The sequence below is a fragment of the Harpia harpyja genome, chromosome 3 (assembly GCF_026419915.1).
Source record: "Harpia harpyja isolate bHarHar1 chromosome 3, bHarHar1 primary haplotype, whole genome shotgun sequence".
NCBI lineage: Eukaryota > Metazoa > Chordata > Aves > Accipitriformes > Accipitridae > Harpia > Harpia harpyja.
The window spans coordinates 11,254,315-11,273,793 of NC_068942.1; the positions used below are offsets into that span (position 1 = coordinate 11,254,315).

Genomic DNA, 19,479 nt, shown 5'->3' on the forward strand with positions numbered 1-19,479 from the left:
TTGCACCAGACAAACCTTTGACATAGGTGTGGAAACTTCTACCAGGGATGGTTTAAAAATAGTGATTATATTTTTGTGACACTTTTACTTACACGTGTCAAAAAAAAGTGCCCCACTTCATCACTTCAGATGTATAAGCTGCTGTGTCTTCAGTTGACAGTTGCACGAAAACTTTTTTGTCTTTCTGTCTGATAGTACCGTTGGATAGAGTGCTTTTTTCACTTGTTCTTTAATAGCAAGAGAGAAAATAATAGTAATGTTATTTTGAGTATATTATGCATTTAAGAGTGTTGCTTTTCTTGTACAGTACTAGAGGTAGTTTGGCTTGAGGACTTTTTCCCCATGTTTATAAGACCAGCTAGTTTTGCACTTTCTAATTGAACAAACTATATGGCTGATAGATGACAGGAGGTTTTCATCAGTCTTTGGCTCCAGGTGCTGTGACGGGGCATGTTAGTCAGGCACTGGAGAGGAGCCTATGTGCTGGTAGAGACTACCCTGATGAGGTACTGTCTGCTGTCTTACGCTGCAGATGGGAGCACTCTGAGTCTCAGTTATTGTGCACTTAGTTTGCACTCACCCCCAAGTTTTGGTATCTTGCTTTCTGCCTGTGTCAACGCTCACCCACTTTTTCTTGCTTGCTCTCTCCCTGTCCGTCTCCTCCTTTCCTCTGGAGTCTGCCCTATGAGTATATAGGATTTAAAGTTGTAAATAGTATTTCATTCTTGATAATAAAATTACAAAAGTATGTGAAAGAAAATGCATTAAAGCTGTTAATGACAAGCTCTTCTGAGCTTTTCTGGAGTTGCACTTGGCTTAAGGCAGGCTGGCTGTTGGGTGTTTACCAGCCCAAAAAGGGGATGATCTGGGATTGTTTGTTTGCTTGTTCCCTTATTTGGGTCCTGGGACATGCTATGGTACTGGAATGAGCATTCCTTTGCCTCTGTTTTCTAAGGGTTTTGATTAGGTTATTAATTTTATTGTCTAATTACATAGTAGGTCTTAGCTTTGAACAGGTTTTTCCTATCATAACTCCCTTAAGATACTGTGATTAAATCGTACAGTTACAAATTGTTATGATGTTTATCTGCCTTAGTAACATGAGTGAAATTCTCTATGCTTAATAATACATCAGTTGAATCTAACGCTTTGCTCTTTCTGTCAAAGTTGCAATACTGAGATGTCTAAATAGATTTAAATGTCTAGCATGACCTGTCCTCTAAAAATAGCAAGGTGGAAGGGGGAAATGAAATATTCTGAGACATTATTAATATCTGGCTCAGTAAATGAATCGGAAGCCCAAGCATGGCCCTTTCCCAAGCAATGCAAGACAGTTTTATTCATATTTACATATTAATTGGCAGAGCTCAAATAATCAATTGCAAAACCCATTACAAGTATGTAAATCAGCATCACAATTTGGCCCATGTTATGACAACTAGTCAAAAACTGATCAAAACTTAATATACTCAAAATAATATTACTATTATTTTCTCTCTTGCTATTAAAAACTGATCTTTGGAAAGATACTGGGTCTACCTGTAAAGTTTTCCAGTAATAATGAATCCATCCTTTTATGCTAGTAGGTTATTAAAATCTTTTTTTATTTTGGGTGAAAAGCATCCACTGCATTTCAAGGCTGAATTTGTCTGAGTTCAACTCCAGTTTCTAGATTTTGTTTTGCCTTCCATCACTTTAAAGTCATCTGACTTTCTAACCTCCAAGTTCACTTACTGAGTGATTTCAGCAGCTTCAGTTTTCTTTGGTAAGCTGAATCAATTGAGCTCTTTAAGCCTCTTGTTATGAGACTTGCTTACCAGTGCTGAAGTTGGTTTTTTTAGTCATCTTTTCAAACACTAGCTGATATTTTGATAATACTCAAGGTTTGTATTAAAGTTAGGGAGACATAGAGGCCAAAAGTAAAGTTTATTTCTGTAGGGTTTTTGATCAAAAATACTTCAAGCACTGGTGGGATAAAGGTAAAGTTAGCTGCTACTTAAAACTGCAAATCTGAAAATTTTTATTGAAGAAGTTGAAATGCAATGACTCGTCAAGCAAAAGAACTAGAAAATGTAAATGCTGTCGACCTGAAGAGGGCAACACAACCCAGCAAGTTTCAGTGCCTTGTTGGCCAGTGCAAAATGCTCTTGAGTAGACCTGTGTGTAATACCTTATTTAACTTTTTTCTTACTTAATAAATATGACGTTTTCATAAAGAACCTGCTGAAAATAGATCAATTTATTTCTTAAAAACTTTCTTTTACAAGAGGAAGTTTGAATGAATAGAAAAATAATGTGAAATGATGTTTGATTTGTGTAACAGAGCTGTGCTCAGCTGAATTTCTGTGCTGAAAAGAAAAAAACAGACTCTTGATGCATCATTGAGTACCCAAAATGACTTATTCTAATGACTGATGGTTCAGCACTGAAGAAACACTAGCACGCTTTCACCAGTTTTAAATTACTTCAAAATCAAAGCTCTATGAATGAGAAAGTTTAAAAGCTTTGGTAGGCAAATATTTTTCCTAGTGCCTTGTTACTAAAAAAAACCAAACCAAACCTTCTATCAAGTATTGCATATGGGCAGCATGATCCATAAGTTGCTATGAATACTTGTTTTCTGAACTTGATTGCTTAGTTCTGTGCTGAGAGTAATAGCAATTTGACAAGTTGCCACCTTGAGTTGAAGGTCACTGTCACCACAGTTGAGGTTCCATAATTGTGTAAGCTTTTCCGTTCCATCTAAGTGCAAAGTGAAAAGGGCTAGCTCAAACTGACGCTGTTAAAGATGACTTTTTAACATGTTTTTTATTAAGGAATGTCCATGCAGTTCTTTTAAAAGACTTGAGGAACCCATGTGCGAAATCAGCCTTGTACCTTTAAGAATCTCAGTACAGGATGGGGGCTGTCAATCAGAGTTTGAAAAAAAAAATTCTGAGATTATAAACTGTATTGGTTGTCTGAGATGTGACTAAAGTTTACATAAATGTGCCCAAGTTATCTGTAAAACTGTCAATCTGCCTAGTTCAAAGCTATTGTAAAAGTTGCATAGTGCTCAGGGAAGGAGGTGCGGAAGACGTGGAGCTATAAAACCTCGATTTGGGTAGCTTCACTAAGCCATGGTTGAACTGTTAACAAGCTGGATAGTTTTAAGCTAGCTCAGGCTTGTCAATAGGAGCTACAGTAATCCTGAGTTGAATGTAGATGTAGCTTGTATACAAACAATAAAGTAGTTTTGCTTGTATGAAAAATAGTTTCTTGAGGTTCTGAATCACATTATAACTAGTTTAAAACAATTCAGCAATATACTGGATTCTGCATATTGGGGAAAACTAGGTAGTATTTTGTTTTAAATCCTTTATCTTATCAGATAGTCTTAGAAGAGTCTAGGTGTATCAAAAAACAGTAGCATTTTAGTAGTTAATAAATTTACTTTGTGTAAACAGTTATATAGATTTTTTTTTTGTGAGCAAAAGATAAGTCAAAATACATTTTGAGTTACAATGAAATAATGAACACTTCTGGTGGGGGAAAAAAAAAATTTCTATTCCTAATTTCAAAATGCCTTAATCTTACCAAATGTGTTATGCGCTCCCTAATCATGAATTGGTAGTTACTTTTTTTAGCAAATTGGTTTTGTATAAAACTCCTAATTTGTCATCTTTTCTCTGAATTGTCTTATGATAATGAACTTGGATATAAATAAGTTTATGTAAAGTTCATGCTACAAATTCTTATTTAAACCATGAGGTTTTAATTCCTGTGGTTCTATTTCCCCAAACTGTTTTATTCAGGTAGTACTCTTGTATATATCATCCTAAATTTGTTATGAAAGTTAATATATGCATGCAATTAAAAAAAAAAATTGCACTTTTCACCTCAACCTTGAGTGTTAATTCTTAAGAATATGAATACATTGAGAAGCTGGGATGAAGGCAATGAATGAAGCAGTAATTCAGTTGAATTAGGTCTGTGTAGAGTTACTGTTAGATCTTGTAATTTAAATGCAGCGCTCTAGTATATTGCTGCCTTTCTTTTGATCATTAAAGCTGATCATTTTACTTCTCTGTTTCACTTGGTTTAGCCAACACAAACTGATTTGCCACTTTCACCACATACCTTGTTATGTGGTCAGGTTCTTATTTTGTAGCAAGAGGGATTTCTGCTACCTGAAACTTGCAATCCAGAGCTGCATTCCTCTGAGATTGTCTCTTGCACTCTGACGTAATAGCAAAAAAAAAACAAAAACAAAAACCAAAAAACAAAAAAACCCACCAAAACCAAACAAAAAAAAAAAACAAAACCAAAAAAACCCAACCCAAAAAAACCCCACAACCCAGCTGGTGAACTGCTTTGCATTCAGAAAAAGGGGAAAAGCAGGTATGGAATTTTTTCTTCAGAGGGTTGAAGAATGTAATCTTTGAGCTTTATTGCTGCGGTTGTGCAGCGTATGCAGTGCCCGTTGCCTAGGAATTAAACTAGAACAAAACCTTAGCCTATGATGATGATGCAAAAAGTTAACTCTGCATAGATGAAAGTCACACCAGTACCTGTTTTGATTTGTCAGTATCAGTATGCTATCTTATTTTTCCTTTACTTATTTTTAAATAAAATAGGTAAATAATGCAGGTTAACTTTTGCACAAAATTGAGGACGAGAAAATACAGAAAATGTTCAGTTTTTTGGAAAGTACCAAGACTTCTATTTGCACTTTCCAGAAGACTGAAAGCAAATTGTACACAGGTAAGTGAAGAACAGAACAAACCTATAAGAAAGTGGGGTATGATACCGTACTCTAGGAATACGTTATGAGTTAACAAACATATATTTCTGAAATTTTGCTATCTTTGACTATAGGAATTTCTTCTAGTTAATTATTATAGAATAAGGAGAATTATTGGGTTTAATGCTTTTTAAGTAGATTGAAAGTGTTGTATGAATTATTGTACTATTCATTGCTCTTAAGCAAACAATGAAATATTTGCTTTTGTGGATGTAAATCCATATCTTAAGTTGTTCATAGGTAGTCAGTACTCAATTTCTTACTTTTATGTGAGACTTAGGTCTGCATATGCATGTAAGACACTATACAGCTGTGAAAAGCATTGATTTGTTGTCACTGACTCTTCAGATACCTTGATATTTTACCAGTTGCAAATATGAATCCTTTTCTGGGAAGGAGATTTAATACTTCAAGGCCATGCTTATTTTGTAGATGATCACTGAGAAGACAAAGACAACAGAACTGTCTCTTGGAACTGTTTTTTCTATTTAGTCTCTGTTATTTCTGGCCTTATGACCATTGCCTGCTGTCTGTTCTGTGTGTTACCACTCTCTTGAGTACTGACTTTCTCCTGCTTCTAGGATCTGTACAATTCACCTGAAGTTAAATAATGCAAATTCAGTTGTTCAGAGAATATAGGGCTACTGTCCCTGCACAAGCAAATTTAACAGATCATTTGAAAGACCAGGCTACAGCCAGAATGTGGTTCAGCCATGCTTGTTAGGTATTTTGACATGAAAGTGGTTGTGAGTGGTACTTTTGTAACTTTTGATATGGAACTTCTGGCAATATATGTTCTTGCTAAAAATGACCCACAAGGTATAACAGGATGTCTGCTTTGGATAATGCTTGTTCCAGGTTGTCCTAAAAACCTTTGATTTTTTTTGGTACATTCTGCCTCTTGATTTCAATGCCCAGAACTCTATATGTTTTTCTTAGACCCTTCCTGTAAAGCAGCTGGATCATCACCACCTTTCAAACCTTTGTTCCCTTTTTCTTGCAACACAGACACCAGGTAGCTTTCATAGTATTACATATGTACTCCTTCCGTGTCAGAAATGTAGCACAGATAGTACCTCATAAAATGCCTATTTAGAGAAACAGTTTGAGTTTCTCTCTCCTTCCTCTTTTGTGAGAAATCTTTTTCCTCTATGGGAATCTGTTGAATGAAGGAGTCTGTTCTTAGTGTCTTTATGTTACTATTATCTATTATTAAAGCTCCAAGCAATTTTTTAAACCCAAAGGGCCAGACTATACAAGCTCTTACAGATGGTCCTTCTTATATCACTACTTAGAAGAACAATACTGTGTTTTGGAAAATCCTGAATACTTAGGGTTTTCCCAGGTCAATATTCAAGATGCTGTGTTGCCAGAGTCTTGTCTGTAACTGCATGCATCCCAGACTGAAGCTTTGCTGCATATTTTTGGTGTGTTGTGGGCTTTGCCTTTTGACATTGACTGGGGACAGTCCTTTAGGAGAGTTCATGTGTTTGTCAAAACCCAGAGCACTGGCCACTTCAACACAGCTTTTTTAACCACATACTCAGTTAAGAATCTTGTCCAAGTTGGTCAGGATATAAGGAAGTATTGATTAGGGCTGAGTCTCCTTTAGCTCTAGCAATATTAGTGGCCATCTTGCAGACTTTAGGGAGATTCTTCATACATTTGTTAATCTTTGTCATGTTGCGGAAACCAAAACAATGTGGCTTTGGTGGTGCTTCAGCTTTCATTTAACAAGAGACTATAGGATCATTCTCCAAGTGATCATGATCTGTAAGGAATACTGCTTGGAGTCACTCACAGCATAATGAGCCTTTTAAGGGTGTTCTTTAACACACCTTGAAGAACAGATGTACATTCTCAACCCATCATCTGTCCAACTGTTTTCTCACAGAAACCTTGAAGAAATATTAAATTCTTGGTTGAGAACTGAAGAAAGAGTAAACTCAGTCCTTCCATAGATGATTTGGCAGCTTGCAGAAGAAATATTTTCTGTGGACATAAAACACATTTCAATTCAAAGAAGAAGAGTTACTGTTAAATAATCCATATTTCCCAACAGCAATGGAATTTATCAGCCAGTTGCAGACTTGCTCAGAAACAACAGTATGAAAATACCTTACTTCTAAAGGGGTGTAATTATGTCATGGCCTGTCTTAATTTAACAGGTCTGCAACCACTCTTACACACAGTAGACTCAAGTGTACCCAGTGAGACTGAGGTTCTACAATAAGAACTTTTTATAAAACAGAGAGAACCACTTCAGATGAAAGAGAGTACAATCTCTGAACATCTTATAAGGGTCTACATGTACAAATGCGAAGGTTCTCCTAGATAGCCTTTGAATTAAAAGAATACAGGGAGTTCAGTAGTGGAACCTATGGCAAGGAAGCCTAAATGGTATCCTGGGCTTTAAGAGTGTTGCCAGGAGGTCAAGGGAGGTGATCCTTCCCCTCTACTCAGCACTGGTAAAGCCATGCCTGGGGTACTGTGTCCAGTTCTGGACTCCCTAGTACAGAAGAGACACGGAGCTACTGGAGAGAGTCCAGCAAAGGGCCACTAGGATGATTAAGGGACTGGTACATCTAATATGAGGAGGAAAAAAAAGGCTGAGAATGCTGGCACTGTTCAGCCTAGAGAAGAAAAGGCTCAGGGGATCTCATCAATGTGTACAAATATCTTCTGTGCACAGAAGGAGCCAGGCACTTTCAGTGGTGCCCAGTGACATGACCAGAAGCAGTGGGCACAAACTGAAACACAGGAGGCTCCATCTGAATATCAGGAAACACTTTTTTACTGTGAGGGTCACTGAGCACTGGCACAGGTTGTCCAGAGAGGTTGTGAAGTCTCCATCCTCGGGGATAGTCACAAGCTGCTTGGACATGGGTATCTGTCTGTAGGTGGTCCTGCTTGAGCATGGGATTTGGACCAGATGTCCTCCAGAGGTCCCTTCCAGCCTCAACCATTCTGGGATTCTGTGATTAATATGTTAGCATGCTGAAAAGCCATTTGGAAGACCCAAAAGATGTTCTGTCAATCCACAGAAGCTTAAATTGTTCCTTAGGAACTATTGTTCTTGTGAATTCTGTGAGAGGCTCTTACTTGATGCTACAAAGCTAAAATCTAGGATTTCTAGAAGGATCCGAGAGAAGTTTTTGCCTATTTTTTCCTTTATGCCCCTATGCAATATGATGTGACCATGTTTGACATGGACACAAAATGAATGTGGACAGCATGATGCATCTTTAGAAACAGTTATAGAAACTGAAGCAATGTCTTCTATTTTGAATTGTTACAACTAAGCCAACCCATTAAATGTTTAATCACTTGAATTTGGTAAAGGGTGTGTTCTAACTAAGCATATCTTTTTCAGATTAGTAGAACATGTGCTAGGAATTTAACTTTCAAATGTTTTACATGTTGTAAGAAGTCATTTTGTTGCTATTACATAAAGCTTTTTCTAAAAGATTGTAAGGAAGCACGTTGCCAGTTCAAATAATATGGAAAAGGGTGGTATTTTAAATGGTTCTTTAATCTTTTTAAAGATGAGCAAGTAATGGCCCTCAACAACATGTGTGGGAGAATTAACAGAAATAGTTGCCATATTTCTCTGTAAGTTTGTAATAATGCTAAATTATTGTTAATTGTGTAGGAAGTTAGGATAGAACTGCAGTTGCTTCATACAGTGTGCTCTGTTCAATGAAAGGCTTCAAGGCAGACATGAGTTGTTGCCCACACGTGATTAGGAGAATAGTCCTTAACCATTCATGACCAAAAATTGTTCAGTATTATTGTGTAGACATAACTTTAATAAGCCCTACTACATAAAATTTTAACCTTATTTCAGTTGTGTTTGTAATTCTAGTTGTAGCTTTAATTGGACTATAGTCCTGACTTGGATACTAGTTGATTCTGGCATTGAGTATTACTCGCATCAATTCTTGACATAACACTTGCCGCATAACAGACCATAACAAGTTAAAGCTTCCACCAGGGGAGCACATCATGTAATTGTTCTTACTTTTAAAACAGTGATCATTAATATTCAAAAACTAAAGGATTTCCAGCTTGTGTAATACTGTTAAGAGTGCTTTCAAGAATAACAAAATTTTCACTTTACTTGATATGCATACAGGTTATAATTTTGACCACAAGTTTATATTTTCTTGATCATGTAAGGTATGCAAATGTAAGAAAATCAGTTTGAGGTAACTTGGATACACTCTTCTATAGGAGAAAAATGATCCACTAAGTTTGTATGTCCTTCATGTTATGCAGTATTCTTTTAACAGTTTATGTTATTTTCCTATCTCATCCTTTCATGTTATTTCAAATCTTAGGAGTAAGAAGTTTTAAAGATGTATCCAAATACACATTTGTCATGACCATATTAAAGCGTATGTACAGGTATTCATAGAATTATCTTAAACTTCAATCTGGTTATATACTCTGCACTACTATTTATGTGACTGCTGTTAGTGTGAATTGAATGTATAAAGTGTAGTCTGTTTTTTGGTTTTTTTTTTTTTTTTTTTGCATGCCTCTTAAAAATATTAGGGAGTATAAAGTTCCTGTTCATCACCATAAAGACTTTTAACTTCATGAGGGAACAGAAGTTTCCTTCTCACCACATAACTGCAGAAATCCTAATACAAACTCAAGAAAAAGTGAAAGGATGCCTTTTTTTTTTTCTATAGGTTGTAATCAGATATATATTGTAATTTTTACAGCCACTGAAAATATTTAATTTATTAGAGCAATTTAAAATATATTATGGGAAAAACAAGTCATTTGATTTATTCTATATGTTGACTTTATAGCTAGTCCTGCAACCCACATCACATCCTGTCAGTGAGTCAATTTTTCTGGTAATTCTAGATAGGTGTGTTGAGCATGTTTATACAACTTCTTTTCATCTTACGGTTTTTAGTTACATATTGGACATATAAAACCTTTACTTTGTTCTTTTATTAAAAAAATGTAATTAGTTCTATTTTGTAATGTGATGTACTTGATTCTCTGAACAGTGATGTGACATTGCAAGTAAGCTATTCAAAATCCCAAATGCTAACAGAAGCAGTGCCAGCCTTAATCAAAGCACACAAAATCGTAACTAGAGCATCTATTGGATGACTTTGCGGAGACTAATTAAAGAAACACTAGAAATAGTCTTCTGATTTTCTTGGAACGTTTTTTCAGTCCTAACAACTTGGAGAGTAAGTAAAATAGAAAAATCATCAAAGGTATACAATAAAGCCATGGGGTGTTTGGGAGAAGCCCTTCATAGCTTGGAAGATTTGAAGGAGGGGAGAGGAGCAATGATTACAGGATAAAGACAAATCATGTTGTTGTGTTTTATGCCTCTCATAATAGAAGCTCAAAAAATACTGATGAAATTTGAAAGGTGACAGATTTCAAATGGATAAAACAAGAGATCATTTCCTTTTGTGTGTGTATGTATGTACTTTAGCTTGTTGAGCTGAAAGTCAAGGGTGAACTTGCTGCCTTACGAAAGAGATGAAATTTATAGGTTTTTAACAGATGATTGAGGAAGAGTGAGTTCTTTGAAGCTTCTTTCAGTCTGTGTATGTATTTCTTCTTGAGTTTAACTTTAGCCAGTTGTCTTTCCTATATTCAGTAACTGCTTGTGTAGACACAGTATTATTGTGTAGACATAACTTTAATATGGGGGGAACGTTGCTTGAAATGCAGAGGAAGAGAGTTGTAACTTTCATTTAGTTTGTTTTACTGGGGCTCTGTGGATGCCTCTTACAACCTACTGTTTTAATATTTCAAATGAAGGCTAGCTGAGTAGGGCAGTTACTGATTTTTTGCTGAGTCTCTGTAAAGGGATAAAAATAAAGGTTAAATCTGAGTAATCAGTTTGTGAGGTCTACTGCTGAGAGTTTCTTTAGTCCAAACTACACTAATACGCTTTCTAAGAGGATGGTACGTTCCTTCTGGCAAAGAAATTGGCAAGGATAAATTATATGTGCTGGCAACAGTGTAACCAGTGCTTCTAAGGAAATTATTTAAAATAAGGGGACCATGTCCTTTTTAAAAAATAAATAGATAAAAATAAAAAGAGGTATTTTAGCATGTTTCATTTTGATCCTGGTTGAGCATTGAGTTTCCTGAATGTAACCTCTCATTTTGTCACTGGAAAGTTCCACTTAGTGTGAAAAGCTGTGCTCTAGAGTGGCAGAGACAACCTTGCACTGCGGCTGTAAATTAGGCTTCGTGTAGAAATAAGCTGGTTTTACTTTTTTTTTGCTAAGTGGGACAAGCTGATAGAAATACCTTGTTTCAGTATTCTAGTAGAATAAATATTACCAGCATTTGAAATTCCTCCTGTTGGTGTGTCTATTGTCATCAGAAAGCGGTGATTTGCAAACAGACCCTTAAAGCCTTAGTTGAGAGCATTGCAGAGTCTTGGGCATTGGAGCAATTACAAAGTAGTTACCTTGCATCCTTCTCGCAAACTAAGCCAAAAAGAGAGGTATAAACTTGAGCCCATCTTTCTCTGGAAGTCTGTGTTTGTTTTCACACTGGAATTGTTTCATTGTGAACCTGTGGGCATTGAAAGTGAGAAAACAGCTTTTCTTGAAACTCCTTGCATTCTGGCAGCTTAAGAGCTCCTACAGAATCTTTGGAGGGAAGAGAGGTAAAAGTCAGTTAAAATGGTTTAATAACAGAATAACAGAATTACAGATTCTGTCCTTCCCACCCCACCCCTACACCCAGTCTGTGGACTGCTAGCATTGAATTTGATATGTTGAAGTAAAATAATCACTTAAGGAAATAGAGGGTGGTAATTAATACTTTTTAATGCAGAAATTCAGATAACTTCTTAAGATTTAATAAAACAATATGAATATTCTGAGCAGCTTAATTTTCTGTTTTTCTAGAAGTCAGTTTTGCTGTTACCACAAGACCTATAAATTGAATTTTATAACTACAGCTTGGAGCAAGTCTGTGACGAATAATACAGTGATTTTAGGGACAGTGATCAATGTTCATTGCAGCACAGAAAAAATACTGGACTAATAAGAAAAAGTGATCCAGGGATATTTAGAGGCATTTATTGAACTAGCATTCTCACATTAGATTTCTTTGTTGGTGGTGGTTTTAGTTGGTCAATATATTAACATTGTATTTTCTCTCTTGTATTGTAATTCCAGTTGTCTGAGGACACTGAATGTAATGTATTTGTTTCATGTTTGGCTTTATCACATCCATCGTGGTAAAACACAATGTTAAACTGTATATAATTTAACAAAGATACATGGTGACTAAAATGATTTTCCTTCTTTGGAAATCTTTGTGATAATAATTTCAGAGTCCATGGGAAGTCTCCCTCTGTTGTAGTGATCTATTTGTATCAGAATTTTTATTTAAATGGTCTTGCATTTTGCTTCTAGCAGGTAACTTGCTTTGAGTTGCTTTAATAGGTGGGTTTTGGGGTGTAAGATTTCTGTGTCTCACATTGGCTTTTAAAAATCTCAAAGTGTTGTCTTTGGATCATTCTGTCTGACATAGTAACCATTTTTGAGTCTTGTTTGCGATCATACAAGATGTGAAGTGGAAAGAAGCATCATTTCCTTTTTTTTTTTTTTTTTCCCAAATGTCTGATAAAGATGTAAGAATCAAACAGGTTTTTTGCTTTAAATATGTCTTGTATCAGAGAGTAATGTGGTTTTTTTCCTTCTGCTTTTCAAACTGCTCTTTGAGTAATGGCAGCTTGTTAAGAAAAGGCTTCCTTCATTTGTGTTCAAAGGAATAAATTACCTTTTATTGAATTTTTAGGGAAGTGGACACAATTTTTGTAAGTAACCAACATGGATTATTTTACATAATTTAAAAAATTAAATCTGTAGGTTTGTGGCTAACTTACTGGATTGTAGCGTTTGTGCATAGCTGTACTATACTACAATTCAGTAGTGAAATGAAGTTACCTTGACGTTGTGTTTGGGAATTTAAATAATGGATTTCAAGTTATGCTGTAACTTGAATCTCTAGCCTTAGAGTGTACAAGTGTATTATTTCTTAGCACGCTTTGAAAGTACTGTTTCAAGGTTATCCTGACTGAAGCACAAAGTGATTGCTTATAAAATAGTTGATGAAGAAAGTATAATAATTTTTTGAAATATTTTTTGAAGTAAAATACTAAGACTCCAGCTGATGCACAAATCTTTCAGAACCTATTTACTTAGAAGCATAAACTGGAAGGTATGCTGGGAAATAGCAGTGATTGTGAATAGGGAAATATTTTAAGATTAAAAACACAAGTTAAAAATTGGATCGGACTATAGGAGAACAAATCAATTTAAGTAATGCAGTGTCTTCTCTGGTTTTTAATTTGAGATTACAAATGTAGGTGAAAGGGAGAATTTGAAGTTCAACATCACAAGTTTGTGCCTAGCTTCAATATATGCTTGCCTAGCTCTTTTTGTAAGCTTTTATTAATTGAATTATGAAATAGGAGTAACTCACCAGTATCAGTTAAACAATATTGATATATTTAGCTTTACTCTGTTGTGGAGTTAATTAGGATGAGAGTATCACAGTAGATTCTTCTGTCATCCTAGCATAAGTTTAAGACATCCTGATAGGTGGAACATAAATTAATACTTCAAAATATTAAATAGGTTGTATGAACAAGAAATATGCAGGAAAGTGAAAAAAGGACTGCTATAGGTATTGGCCAGTTATTTATACAGAAATATTTTGCAGCATTTAATTTAACTTATAAAATTGACTTAATCTATTTGAGTTACATTGGCCATTGCAAAAGCAAATGGTTGGTTTTTACTTTTGCTTTTGTTTAAGAAAGAGCATGATTGGAGATAGGAAGCCTAAAACAGCAGCACTGAATGGTGGGGGAAGAATTAGAGGTCTACATACACACAATTTTACTTATAAAGCATTTTATTTATTATCTGCTGTGATCACCAGCTTACGTAGCCTGCAGGCATCCCAGTAATGCAGAATAATCAATGTGAGTTGGACTAAATCTGCTCTTAGATTTCTTTACTTTATAGTTACCTGTTTGTTTTCTAGCTGATGGTAGTCAATGTTTGCCCTGCTATTCAAATGTTCTTCTCCTTCATACATAGCTGATGCTATTTGTTGCATAGACTGCCTTGCTGGCTTGTTTCGGCCATCTAATGTTAGCTGTTTACACATGTAAAAGCTCTCTCCGATGTGTTATTTTTTATTCATTGGTGATTTTTTCCAGAAGCCAGTCAAATGCTTCTGTTGGCCTTTATTCTGCAGGTATCAGGATATATGAAATGAGGCTAAGAGCCAAGTAACCCATCTTATTATTTGACCAGTTTCTGAATGAAAGTCAAAATACGCAGCAGTTGAAGCAACTGTAGATAACATTATTAAAATCATAAAACTTGGGACAGGAGGTCGGGCAAGTTTAGGAGGGCTACCTTAGGCTAGGTCCTCAGAACTTGCTTTTTCTACACACCCAGAAATAGTTCTTTCCCATTCTGACACAAATTCTTTCTTACCTGTGTTTACTGGTGACTTGCAGTCTTAGCTGCCACTTCCATTTAATCTTTCAGTCTGATAACCTGCCTGTCTAGCTTCCAGTGAGTGCAGTCTTTTTTTAAAACAAACAAGGAAACAACAGAAAAAAACAAAAAAACCCTCCCCCAAAAACCAACCCACCCCCCCACCCCCCCAAAACCCAAACCGCAGAAACATTGCTTGTGCCTTTCTACAATGAAGTGCTCAGTGATTCTGGTCTAATATTAAGCAAAAAGAAGCCAAAGATACACACCCAGAAATACCAGCAGAAAAACTGCGTTTCAGCACCAGTGAAAGAGCAGTATTTCAGATGGGGCTTTGCAGTATCTTGCTTTCAGACAGACATGGCATTGTGATGGTTCTGTGACTACAGCAATTCATCATCTTTTCAATTAGTCACTTTTTCATTGTGCATTGAGATTTTTAATTGAAAACATTTCTACAAAGTAGAAGACATCTTAGGAAATATACGGAAAAACGTACTTTTGAGTAAATAATAAAATTTATATAATTAATTTTATTTTTAGGGAGTAGTTAATTTTCCTGTACTTTTTATATAAAATTACTTAATTTATTATGCAAATTCTTATTATTACTTTTAAAGCTTCTTGGTTGAGTTTAAATCAGTTTAAATAAAATAATAAATTTAAGTTATGAGAGGGTTTTTTTAGTGTAAAGTGATTCATTACAAAACAGCAGAGACTATATACTTGACAAGTTACTGAAAATGTGGTGGAGTATGTAGGGAAGTCTGAAGTTTTACAGTTTTAGGCTGCCAGCTTATGCACATGTGGGAATTGGAAGGAATTCATTTTTTACTTTGTGGGTTCAATATGTATGGTAACTTTTATTTGAATATTGTTAGAGTAGGAGCAGAGTATTTAGGCAGAAAATCAGAAAATACAAATCCCTTCCTCTAGATGGAAATACTGGTAACTGTGATTTTTCCAGATTAACACCCAGCAGTTCATGAGTTATGTTTTTCATTTTAAGATGCATCCTGTATAAAATATCTGACTAATTAAATTGTGGATTTCATGCAGTGTTTGATGTTCTTTTGATTCTGAAAAGGACCAGGCAAGCTGACTACTTTTTTTTTTTTTTTTTTTTTTTTGTCAGGATGATAGGGAAGAAAGAGTTACAATTGCTAGCACAGTATGTAACTATATAGCTTGTCTCTGATTCTGTGAGGCTTTATGTTGCCTTAAAGGGCCTCTTAAAATTTCCCCCTACCTATAATTCTTCTCAATGCCAGTATACCTGAATAGGTAATTTTAATCTATTTTTTCTCACTGTAGTGTAATTTTGTTTTCACTGTCACTTTCCTATCACCATTATTATTTAAACTTTCTTTTTAAAGAGTAAAGTCTTCATTTGTTCTGCAAAGCACAAGATTTGTGGTGCTATGTAGTAGTATAGAAGAATGAGAAATTTCAGTTGCAAAAAATAAGTCCTACTTTCTAGGAAATATGTTAGAGTTGAATATTTGCTTTCATAAAAATTTGATGCTAAATTGTGGGCATGATCAGTGTAAAATGCATTGCAAATTTTGGGCCAGGTGATTGTCTTCATATGCTCATATACTTGAAGGCATTCCCTTTGTAGATCTGTCATCAGCAATTACTGATTGACTCTCACCTGTTGTATCCTGTAAATGCATCTGGTGCCTTTTGAACACCTCACAGCTACACAGGGGCTCGACTGTAAAATAAAATAATTAAGCGCTATATTCTGTTGAAGCTATGATAATATTAGTAGGAAAAAATGGTGGATACTGTACACTTACATGCTTTAGGCCTGATGTAGATTATTTAATATTGTCAGTTAACAGTTTTGCAGTGATGTCTTTGTGGGTTAGATTACAGATAGTGCTGTTTCGTATGATTGATTAAGCAAATACTGTACATAACACAACATTATGTAAGCAATTACTCATGTTGGCCATTCCTTCATGTGTTGTTGTAGTAAATACTAGAGGAGAAAGCTGTAGTCAAGTTGGACTTATTACTAGCTACCACACTTCAAAAGGGGTGATGGCAAGGTTTTTCAAAATTATTTATGCTCCTATATGTCTAAGATACTTTGAAAAGTTATTCTATAAACACTCTAGATTGTAGGATGGGACTTTTGACTCTTTTAATGCATAAAGCATCAGCTGCATGGGAGGGAAGAAGTGTAAGCATGTTGGGATAATACTCTGCTTGTAGGATTATATTTGTGAACCACAATCTTTGTATAAACAATACGCAGTTACTTTTATCATTTTAACATTGATGGAGACCAGTGATTTTTATTTACATTACCACATCTGTATTGCTCAACACTTAAAATATAAAATTGAATTCATTTTCTGTAATGTTTCATGATAGCAGCTGAGGATGTTGCTTTGTAGCAGTCAGCAGCTATGTGGGAGTTTTTAGAAAATACATCTTTGGCTTTTTCCTCTTGACATTAAATTATGGTAACTAGGAAAAAAAAATCATTGCAATTTATTAATAAATAATGAGAAACTGCACTATGCACTTGGGAAATTCTTATCTTAAAAATTTATTGATGATAACCACCTTTGCCTGCATCCTTCTTCTGGTGTTTGTTTGTACTTCTGCTAGTTCAGATGGTAAGCACTTGGGAGCTGTGATTAGACTTCTGTGAATAATTGATTTTTTTTTTTTTTTTTTTTTTTAGAATAAACTCAATAGAAAATTGTTTTGGCTGTAACAATACTTTAGGGGTTTTTGTTGGTTTTTTTTTTTTTAAATGGTTTGGAGGTACACTTCTTCAATATAATGTGCCAGAGTTCACTTCTCAAGTGTGGATCTGTCTGAAGTGGATCCTGCTGGCTGTGTGCCTCCCATCATTTTTCAAATGTTCAGACATTTCATTAGCACTGTTTGTATCCACATTTCTGCTACCCTGAGGCCATAGAGAATTGACTACAGCAGCTAGTCAGCTCCTTCTGATCAGTCTTCATAAGAAAAACTGGAAAAAGACTATTTTTCCATTTTTGGACACTGTTGGCAAGAAGTAACAAGTAGCTGTGTGTCAACAGTTCTGCACTGTACTGCCCTGGAATTACTTTGAGGTAGTGTACCACTCTTATGAAAAGATTCCTTGCCCTGCTGTTTGAGAGGTGAATGGCAATTAAGTTTTCATGGTTAATCTACTGCCTGTGGCTTTTCATGTAGGTAGGTGACAGAGACCACATTGTAACTTCCTTTCAAAATTAATTTTTAACTTTCAAATTTTTTACTGTACTTGGCTTTTTTTTTTTTTCCTGAAAACCTCTACCAGGAGATAAAATACTTCTTGATGTTGAGTTGTGTTGTTTTGTTTCTATTTTCTAGTTACTGTAGTAGGACAGGAACCACTTTCCGAGTGGTAGGAAACTAAATTTGGAAGGGGCAGTGGCTTGTATTGCTTTTTCTAGTTAAGATAGTATGTGATGAAAGTGTAATTTACTGGAGCCCAGTCACCCATAATGCAGGCCACATCAGCTGCTTTCTGGAGTTAGCTGCTAGCAGAAATTTGTCAGTAACAATTTAGAGCTTGATTAAAATTTTTATGTTGGTTGAATGATGTTTTTAACTTCTGTTTTCTGGCTCAAGTGCCCAGTTTGGGAGGAGAGGTCAGGTTGTCAGGAAGAAAACTTCTCCTGTCCTTTCAAATATCAGATGCTTGCTGACCTTGGGGTTGCTTATACAGATACTCAAAAGAAGGGGATTACCTTAACATAACCATAGTTCTTGAATAAGTGCATCTGTAGATCCCATAAACTACTTTGCTTCTTCTGCAGCGTTGGGAGTTTTATTGCCTATGTTGTGGACAGTGACTGGCAGTAGTTACTGCCAATTGATTTGCTTTCTTTTTATCTCCAAAAGAAATTGTTAGATCTTGCACATCATCATAGGACCCCTGGTTGAAGTCATTCTGAATTCCTGTGCATATCTGTAGCAGACTTGAGGCATATATGTTCTTTACAGCTGACTAATTGCTTAAGTAGGCAGAAGACTCTAGGTTGTCTGTCAAAGCACAACAGCTTTTTGCTTGTTTGTTTGTTTTAAATTATACTCTGTTTCTTGTGGCTGAAATAGTTTGAATTTTTCAACATAAAATCTACTGGAAAAAATTCACCTGGCTTGAGCTATAAGGGTACTTGTTTGCCATTGAAAGTGCTTAATGTGTTTCTAAAAGGAGGAAGATAGACTATTGTAGAAGGTATTGGATATTTGTTACAGTGTTGCTTTGACTTGGCAAAACATAGGCCTACGCTGAGCTTCTAAGTTTGTGTTCATTGCTTGTTTTAATTAAATTAAGAATATATTGAAATGTTTTGTTCAAACGGATCCTATTCCCATAACAGAAGGGGGTTTTTTAAAATAAAAAAAAAGAAATAAAAAGACTTTAACACTTTTATATCCACAACACTGTTTATAAATTATCTTCACAGTTTTCTGGAGTTTCAACTTTCTTTCAATTGTTAAAAAACAAATTCCCCTGCATTTCATGATATGAATGGAATGCAAGGGGGAAAAAAAAAGAAATGGAAATGCCAGATATTTCTTCTGCTGCAACCTCTTGTTCTGTCCTGTCTTCTGCCTGTCTCAAATAGTAATACTACATATTTGCATGGTCTTTAAATTGTTGGTTTTGCTAATTTTGTTATTAAAACAGGTGACAACAGAGAGACCTTTTATACAGAAGTTATTTCGACCAATTGCTTCAGGAGGACAGTTGCATACTTTGGGAGATCTGCTAAAAGATGTGTGTCCTAGTGCTATCGACTCTGAAGGTACTGTAGAAATAACTTTTGTCCAATAAGATAATTTTTTCTGTTGATTTAGTGTTTGGGTGGGTCGTTGTTTTTTTTTAATATGGGTATTTTGGAGGTAGAACTATGTCTCAGTACCAGAGTTTGATTTCACTCCTTCCTGGCCCTTTAGTGTGCCCATTATACATTACCTGCAGTGTTTGGAAAGGATAAGACTGAGTCCTTAGGCACTCATGAAAAATTAGTCTCTGGAAGTTTTATTTTAAAATTTGTGTACTCCTTTGCTTTAAGAATATTTTTTTTAAATGCAGAAAATTAATATGAATGTTTTTATTAGTAACAGCACGATGGCAATGTCAACAGAAGTTTTATTTTAAGTTACTTTTAA

General features: G+C 35.3%; 1 protein-coding gene across 4 annotated transcripts in view; it reads left to right on the plus strand.

The window, feature by feature from the left end:
* The window catches only part of ATG5 (autophagy related 5), an 85,014-nt gene that overhangs the window by 38,273 nt on the left and 27,262 nt on the right, over nucleotides 1-19,479 (plus strand). For all 4 annotated transcript variants that reach the window (XM_052781403.1, XM_052781404.1, XM_052781402.1 and 1 more), the window contains one exon: nucleotides 18,995-19,112. In XM_052781403.1, coding sequence (XP_052637363.1) covers nucleotides 18,995-19,112 — 118 coding nt within the window. The remainder of the gene's footprint in view (nucleotides 1-18,994; nucleotides 19,113-19,479) is intronic.